Genomic DNA, 8,229 nt, shown 5'->3' with positions numbered 1-8,229 from the left:
TAACTGATTAGAAAACAAAATCAAATATTAATTAATTAAAAGATGTAAAAACAATTATCAATTTATGAATTAATTAAAAATGAAGAAACAATTATTAGGTAAACAAGTAATTGCTTGGAATTGGCGTGTGTATTAGTAAAGAGATATATCATTATTTATTAGTATGGTGCACAAACTAAATCATTATTATTAAGCAGACAGGCAAATTGACCAAAGAATATAAAAGTCAAATGAAGGAAGAGGCTTTTTGCCTTTATATTTTATTTATAAGAAAAAGACATATGAAGGCCATCCTATCCTTTAAATCATATACAACCAAATCCATCATCTATTGTATATATATACAAACGCTTGCTTGTTCCATTTCATAGCCAATTGGTACTTGTTTACATAATCATAGAATCAGAATAATGGAGATGAGGTTCTTGTTCCGTGCCTTGACTTTGGTCTTCATGGTGGCTTTGGGGGAAGCAGTTGGTGACAGAATGAGATGGACCAGAAAGGAGTTGGTGGAGATAGCTGGCTACGGCGAAATCAAACTCTCCTCCGTCATCCTCACCGCCTCTCTTCTCTCTTCCTCCTCCGACCCTATCTCTGGTACGTACTGAAAACTAGTTCATGTCCCTTATACAGGTCTCTAACACATCATCATCGTCATGCTGCAGGTGCTACCGTTGGTATCATGTGCCATACTGGACATAGGAGGAGATCCAAAGTGATCAAAGCTTTCACAAATGAGTTTGGGCAGTTCAACATCGATCTTCCTTCTCACCTACATGCAATTCCTGACCTAGACAAGGCTTGTTCCATCAAACCACTCTCTGTTCCTAAACCGTATCATCGATGCTCTCACAAGATTCACAGAGGTATCAAACTCGTTTCTTCCTCAAACGGCTTGCGCTTCTACACAGCAGGCAACATCACCTTATACTGATTTTACCATGTAAATAGAGATTTCAGACATGCCTTTCATTTTTTCTATATGGTTCCTTCTCACTTCTTGAGAGAAAGAGATACAGTCTTTGTATATAATGTCTCTTTTTATTTGCTGTAACAAAAATGATAGATGCAGTTAATGTTTGCTTCATGCACAGATTTTTTTTGCTACTATAGGGAACAGATTTCCCCTGTTTTTTTTGTTGTTGTTGTTGAGAAGACTCTGCTTTACTTTTGTTTGTTTTATCATGGTAATAGCTAATCACTCATTTAAGCGTTAAGACAAGTCTTGTTTCAACATCTAAGAACATGGATTACAATCCAAACAATATAACACACACGTTTCTTCTTTAGTTGAAGCTTTAGTTCCACGTCCTTATAACCCACCAAACACTCCATATGTACACCTAAAAGAACACTTCATTCATTCCCAAGCTTCTTCTTCCTCTACTTGACTGGATCTTCAACGTGAATTGTGTACACGGCTGCACAACACAAGCATAGTAGACATATAAGTATACGTTTGACTATTTATGTTTCTCTAAAACAAAAATAAACAAATGAAATGATGAGTAAACCTTCTAGGTAAGTTTGCCTTTCTACATTGTTTCGACTCTTCATTCAACATAGCCAATGCGTTTTCCTTCTCTCTGGCCGCAGCTTCCCTCTTTGCCTTCTTTGTCTCCACTTCAATGGCTTTCGTTAGAGCATCCACTTTCTTCAACAACATCTAAGTACAGAGAGCATGTTAACTTGCATGCTAAGCAAGGTTACATGTAATCAAAGAGATTAAACAACTAGAAAAAGATTGTAGTTCACCTTGATTTCTTCATTTTTGGCATTTATAGTACCCTCTTTACTCTCACAAACCTTCCTTAGAGCAATTACTTCCTTCTGAAGCCTGTCATATAAAAACCCTGAAACCATATCTTCTTCCTTAGCATCCTGGTCAGATAATCCGTTTGTTAAAATCTTTGAGTTCTCTTTTCCATCAGTCTCTGCAGCTCTGTTGATAGGCTGATTAACAGCATGGATTCTTCCTGTAACTGAGCCTCGTGGCTGAGAACTAGACCTTTTCTTTGATCCTCCACCACCACTCGTCAAGAATCCTAAAATCTTGCCAGATTTTTCACTCTTTGTAGTTGTTCTAGAGATACAAAACATGTTTGGACTTTTCAAGCCATCTTCTATTGTTTTCAGCCTCAGCTTCAACCTCTCCTGTATATATTACTTAGAGGCATTAGAAACTACACTTTCTTGCAACACAAGATTAAAAATATAACCATCCACCTTTAGCTGTGATTCAGCCTTAGCTGTTCTCTCTGAAACAGCTAGCTTATCTTTCAGTTTCTGCATTTCTCCCTGCACACAAGACACAAGAAAAATTTCACAAAAACAATACACAATGTGTATTTGGGTGTGTAAGTGAAGAGTAGTTACATGGAGAAGCCTTCTCTCTTCAAGCCATTGCTTTACAGGCATTACTCTATCATTCTCATCTTTCCACTCGTTAGCAACAGCAAGAGCCACTCTACTTGCTGACACTTTGACTCTGGCCAGCTCTCTCTCCAATGTTCTTTTATCTTCCTGTTGAAAACAATCTTCTCAGCTTTTAAACACAAATGCAAGAGTTTAATTACAAGAAATTAACAGGAGACACTTGCATTGAGCTGAGAGATTTGGCGGCGATAGTCTCTAACTGCATTTGCAGCTGTTCCTCCCGCCAAGATTGCTTCCTCCAACTCTCCAATGGTTTGAGAGAGCTTCTCAATCTCCAACACTTTCTGGCGGTTTATTTTCTCAAGAAACTTGTACTCTTCCTGGCAGATCTCAATCTGTCTTCGAAGCTCAAAGTTGTGGTTCTGAACCTCCTCAACAATCAAAGCACGTTCAAGTGCACTTTTCAAGATTCTCTCTGCCTCGAGAAGCGCTGATTCTTTTGATTTTGTCAGCCGTTCCAACGCTTTCTTGTCTTCTTGAAGCGCAGAGATCTGTAAACACACACACAAGAAGCTATATATAGTCAAGCCATGATGCTTGTAATAACAAACAAGAAGAGAACAAGTTTGAAATCAAGACCTGATGCTTTTGAATCTTGATCTGAGATTCAAGAGGAGCAATAACTGATTCGAGGGGTAGAGAATCATCATCTTCCTGTTGGTGAGTGTAAACCCTCCTCAGTGCTTCTTCTGCAGCGTCCTGTGCCGCTAATGCATCTTCCTTCTCTTCTTCTAGCTTCTTCATCTCCATCTCCTGCTCTTCCATGACACAATCTTAACTTAGTTCTTCTATCCATTTCTAAATGTTTTGACATGAGTTGTATCACAAAGATTATATATAGTCTTTGAGGAAAAACGCACCTTTTGTTCAGCAAGATTCTTAGAGACTTCAAGTCTTTCCTCCAACTTCCTCATGTTTTCTCTAAGCTGAAAGACAACCAAATAGTACCATCAGAGCTCAATAAAGATGGCGAATATGAAAAACATAACACTGATCAAGAAAGCTTGTAGGTAAGACAGAGTAGAACAGCTATAAAAAGCTTTTGGAGGATCATCAGCAACATAGATGATGATCATACAAATGGGAATGATCATGTTTTATGCTAACGTACCTCCCCAAATGCTCCGTTTTTGAGCTCTTCATTTGTTCTCAAAGCCTTAATTTCAGCTTTAGCAGCCAAAAGCTCCTTGTCCTTTTCTGTAAATAGAAATGAAAAGAAAACAGCACATCTCTCAAACATTTAGCAAGTACTCTCAGAAGGATTTTGATGAATAAAAACGATGGAGAAGAAAAGAAGAACCTTTAAGCTGGCTTTGCAGAGAAGAGGTGTTTGATGCAAAAGGGTTTTCTCCTGCGGTCATTGTTACTTTCAAAGGCTCTTCCCTTCTTTGTTTGCAGTGTAGATATGAGTTTTTGGTGTAAGCAGTTTAAGGAATGATACAGAGGAATTTAATATATATACACTCAAGCTTTATAGAGATAGAGAGAGACCATTACTTAAAGGAATTGATGTTGAAGGAGAGAGAGAGTTAAACTTACTTACTTTCTTTTCCTCATTCTCAAGCAACCGTCTCTGTTTTAAGCCATTGACATTAACCAACCCTTCCCTCTACTTATCTCTCTCTTTCACTACCCATTTCAATTCTAAAATGCTTTCAAGTTTATTTTTTATTTGACTCTCTCTCTCTCTCTCTCTCTCTCTCTCTCTCTCTCTCAGTTACATAGATTCTTTTCACTATGATTTTACATGGTCAAGTAAATGAAAGGTTATAAGTTACTGTCCTTTAGATTTTGTTCATCATCAAAGTTACCGGATAGTGCATATTTTTCATGTTCCAAACGTTAACTTAATGGATTTTATTTTATCTAAAGGTTAAGGGACACGGTCTGAAAATTAAATAAGTTAATTTAAAAAACAGGTGTATGGTTCTACCTCGAATGGAAATTTTATAAATAAAAACAAATGTGTAAAGCTAGAGAAGCTGAGAATAATCCAAAAGGAGTTGGAAGGAGAGGCAGCATATGACAGATATAAAGACATTAATCATAAGGATAAAGGTAATTAAAATGATTGAAGTGTTTCGTTTGGTGAAAACCCTTTCTTTCTTTCCGTTTTTTTTTCCAATAAATTGAAAATCATATTCTCTTGTATCCTTTTGTCTTTATTAGTTTTTGATAAGGTTATGAATGTAGGTAACAACAGATAACAATTATGATAATTTTGAATGAAAACTATAATATTATCCAGGTGAGTTTGTATAAGTTTGATTGTTAGAAAGAATGAGATGGATTGAAACTTGGAAGACTGAAAGCAATAGGGTGAAAAGGTGTTGCCTCAGCAATTAATAGCTTAAGCGCAAAATATTGCACAAACCACGGTTTCTTTGTATTAGTGGAAGTCACTCAATATCTCTCTTTGAATTAAAAAAAAAGGATTTTCATATATCTTCCCTTCTTTGCTTCCAAGTCTTATGGTTTAGTTATTAACTTATTGGAAGAGACAATGATAAGAGGATCAGACAAATAACACTTAGCAAGAATTATATGCACATTTGCTATTATTATATGAAGAAATAAAAGGCAGCTTAAACCTTATAAAAGTAACAAAGAATAAAAATGAAGGTGATGATGACCTGTTCTTTGTTCATTCAACCTTTGGTGTTGTGGGTTGGTGAACTCTTTTTAAGGCTTATCAGACAGAACATAACCCAATCTGACCTGTAGATTTTGTCTGAATATTTTTTACTTCACAACCTTTTGGCCCAGCAGCCAGTTTAGTTAATTAGAAACAAAACAGTCTTTGACCGTGTTTCAGAAAAAAAAACTTAAGCTTTTGTGTCATCTGATTCTTGTTTTCTTACATACACATCACTTTCGAGAGTAACTAAAATTGTGCTCAAATTTTTCATGAGTAATTTCTCCGAGTCTTGTCAAAACGTATCACTTTCTCTCTTGTTTTCAAATTCAACAAAACTTTCTCTAATCTTCTAATTATTTCTGGATCTCTCTTCCACACCCAAATGTCCAAGTTTCTATATCGTAAGAACAGATACGTGTGGTTGTAGACCAACACTTAAAAGCCCAGAGAAAGGCCCTATATTAAATTAGAGCCGTGTGTTAGTGTCTGAATGCACAGTCAGACAGTCGGGTCTTCGTCTTTGAATAAGTCTTACTTCAGACAAGTCAAATACCTTTTTGAGTGGACATAAATACTAATAATAATTCTTTGCCGATTCATTAACAATCTTTATCGAAGCATCAATAAGAAAAGAGAGAAGACTCGAGAGATCTAGTGATATGGGGTGCGACTCCCACGGCAATCTAACCGATGCAGAGTTCAGCAAACCGTTGCCCTCCATAGGAATCTACGTAGCTACCGCATCACTCATCTGCGGAGTCTCCATGTTAACCGATCTTCTCCACGCCTTCCTCCACCGTAAATACTGGTTCCCCTGCAAGTTCTTCTCCCTCAACGCCACCACTCTCACTTTCATCTCCGTCTGCGTCAAACTCTCCTTGGATCTCAACACCCCCATGCCTAGCCGCCAAGACCAGCTCGCCAAGCTCAGCAGCAGCGTCTTCTTCTGCGTCGTGATGGCTAACTCCATGCCTTCTCTAGGGTTCATGCTCACTCGAGACCTCCTCATGAACCTCGTGGCTCTCGGGATTCTCGTCGTCACCGACGTCGTCAACATCTGTATCCAGCTGGGGACAGGCGCCATCTACGTTTTCACTTGGGAGCACGCGCTCGTCATCGCTCTAATGCTTCTCATGTTTGTGATCTTGAGCTTCTCCGCCATCACGATTCCCGCCACCAAACGTTACTTGGAGCTCAAGTATAAGAAGAAGTACGAGTTTGCTTTGAAGGAGTGTCCTTCTCACGCCGAGAGAAGAAAGGGTGTTCCTAAGCTTAGAGAAGACCTGATGAAGTTCTGGATGATGGCTCATACTTCTTCCCCTCAGTTCGTGATGGCTCGCTCCGTCACTTGCACCGCCTCTGGTTTCCTCTGTTTCTTGAGCGCGGTCACTTTAGCCGAAGCCATGGTCAGGTCTTACTTCTTGCAGCCACGATCGCTTGGGTTCTGTAACGGAGACTCTGATTACAAATGGTCAACCACTCTGGTTCTTGTCTCTCAGGGAGCTTCAATAGTCATAGGGACCGTTGCTCCAGCGAGCAGATGGTTTAGTGCGGTGAACTTGAGGACGAAGAAAGGTTTGAGAGATGAGTTGAGAGTAGAGAGCTATTGGTTCGAGTGTCTCTCCGAGAAGAAAGAACGTCCCTTGATGAACCTTTGGATGCTCAACGGTCGCCGCGGCAGGAAGCTTGCGCACGACGTTAACAGATGGATGCTGGACGTATGCATTGCAACGCAGCATGGGTTAGTCTTGGCTAGCAAGTTTCTCCGTTTCGTCACTGTTTGCTTTGTGAGTAGAATCTTGCTGTGTTGTTGTTTATTATTCACCTTCAAATGTGAGAGTAGTACCGTCTCAAACGCTGAGTCTTCTTCTTCTCCATCGACGAGACGGTTTGTTCTGCATCTCGAAGGAGAGGAGGAGCTGGTGGACTACATGGCACGTAGCAACCGTGAGGCGACGGAGCATTTGATACAAAAGGGTCGGAAACAGCAACCTGTTAACTTGATAGAGCTCTTGGAGTCAACAACAGGTTCAGTCTCGCAAGGGTTTGAAGGGATATGGGATTTCGACAGCGACGAGGTCGTTTCATTAGCCTCTGGAGAGCCACCTAATAGCTGGGCGCTTCCGTTGGTAACGCTGACGAGTATAGCTGTTGCTCTTCCCAACATAAGGCCTTGCTCTTTGAAGAAGTTGGTGAAGGCTGTGAACGAGGCATTGGTCTATGTGAAGAAGTTTGAAGACGTTTTGGACGTTGATGGAGAGTTAGCTAGCAGCAGGAAAGCTGCGGAGGTGGTTTGGTTAGGTGTTGATCTCTACCATAAGTGGCTCAACGTGGATCTTCGAAAACTATCAAAACAACAGAAAACAACAACACAAGTTCTTGAAGAGATGGTGGAGATAGCTAAGAGAGAGTTTACGGAGTTGTGGCAGAAGAATCTGATATATTGCATGAAGCATAAGCCTTCGCACTGGCCCATCAAGACCCTGGCAGCTAACTCCATGTACCGAATCAGCCAAACCCTTTTGAACAAGTACGAGTCGAGAGACATTGGAACAGAGGAGGAGACGTTGTTGAGAGATGTGGAGAGGATGGTGTCGGACATAGTATCAGGGTGCTTTTGCAACGCGGCACAGGTGATAGGAATGAAGTGTTTGGTGACGGCGGTGGAAGTGAGGGAAGCGTCGGTGAGAGAAGCTGCGATGCATCTAGGGAGAACTGAGAAGATACTTGAGATTGTGGACAGGAGATGCATGCCTGCTCTGTCTCATCACCAAGTGGCGAAGATTGATGAGTGGAGAGAGTTTTATAGGACTAATAGATGCATCTCTTTGACTCGTCCTTCCACTCAGTGTACCACACGTGAACTCATTCTCAACCTTGAGTAACACTTACATGTCAAAGTCTATAAAGAGTTGAGATAGCTTTTTGTACATAGGATAATGAAAGCAATAATATGCTTTTTTTTTTATCAAAAGCAATAATATGCTTTAATTGGCGGTTTGATGCACATGTCATACTATCAACTTTTCTTTATACAGACTCTTCCAAAGCTTGTACTCCCTCTGTTTTTAAAAGATGCATGTTCTGGAAAAAATATTTGTTTCAAAAAGATGTATTTTTTATGTTTTCTATATAAAAATTGCAATTTTCAATAA

The 8,229-nt window shown here is 39.7% G+C and overlaps 3 protein-coding genes across 3 annotated transcripts; 2 read left to right on the top strand and 1 right to left on the bottom strand.

The window, feature by feature from the left end:
• The first annotated feature begins 318 nt into the window (after positions 1–318).
• LOC130506796 (uncharacterized) lies at positions 319–1,087 on the top strand. Its single transcript, XM_057001481.1, has 2 exons — positions 319–597; positions 666–1,087. The coding sequence occupies exons 1-2, from the start codon at positions 411–413 to the stop codon at positions 932–934; spliced, it is 456 nt and encodes a 151-aa protein (XP_056857461.1). The 5' UTR covers positions 319–410; the 3' UTR covers positions 935–1,087.
• A 131-nt stretch (positions 1,088–1,218) lies between these two features.
• LOC130506795 (microtubule-associated protein 70-5-like) lies at positions 1,219–3,926 on the bottom strand. Its single transcript, XM_057001480.1, has 10 exons — positions 3,737–3,926; positions 3,548–3,633; positions 3,297–3,362; positions 3,016–3,189; positions 2,597–2,927; positions 2,377–2,519; positions 2,227–2,298; positions 1,756–2,154; positions 1,515–1,666; positions 1,219–1,421 (listed from the first exon to the last, which is right to left on the bottom strand). The coding sequence occupies exons 1-10, from the start codon at positions 3,795–3,797 to the stop codon at positions 1,400–1,402; spliced, it is 1,506 nt and encodes a 501-aa protein (XP_056857460.1). The 5' UTR covers positions 3,798–3,926; the 3' UTR covers positions 1,219–1,399.
• A 1,734-nt stretch (positions 3,927–5,660) lies between these two features.
• LOC130506794 (uncharacterized) lies at positions 5,661–8,155 on the top strand. The gene has a single exon (XM_057001479.1). It carries the CDS (start codon positions 5,734–5,736, stop codon positions 7,957–7,959), a length of 2,226 nt encoding a protein of 741 aa, XP_056857459.1. The 5' UTR covers positions 5,661–5,733; the 3' UTR covers positions 7,960–8,155.
• The last annotated feature ends 74 nt before the right edge of the window (positions 8,156–8,229 follow it).

This window comes from Raphanus sativus, unplaced genomic scaffold (assembly GCF_000801105.2).
Source record: "Raphanus sativus cultivar WK10039 unplaced genomic scaffold, ASM80110v3 Scaffold3672, whole genome shotgun sequence".
In the NCBI taxonomy this organism is placed as follows: Eukaryota; Viridiplantae; Streptophyta; class Magnoliopsida; order Brassicales; family Brassicaceae; genus Raphanus; species Raphanus sativus.
The sequence above is the reverse complement of the archived record's forward strand: the minus strand, read 5'-3'. Positions and strand labels throughout refer to the sequence as shown.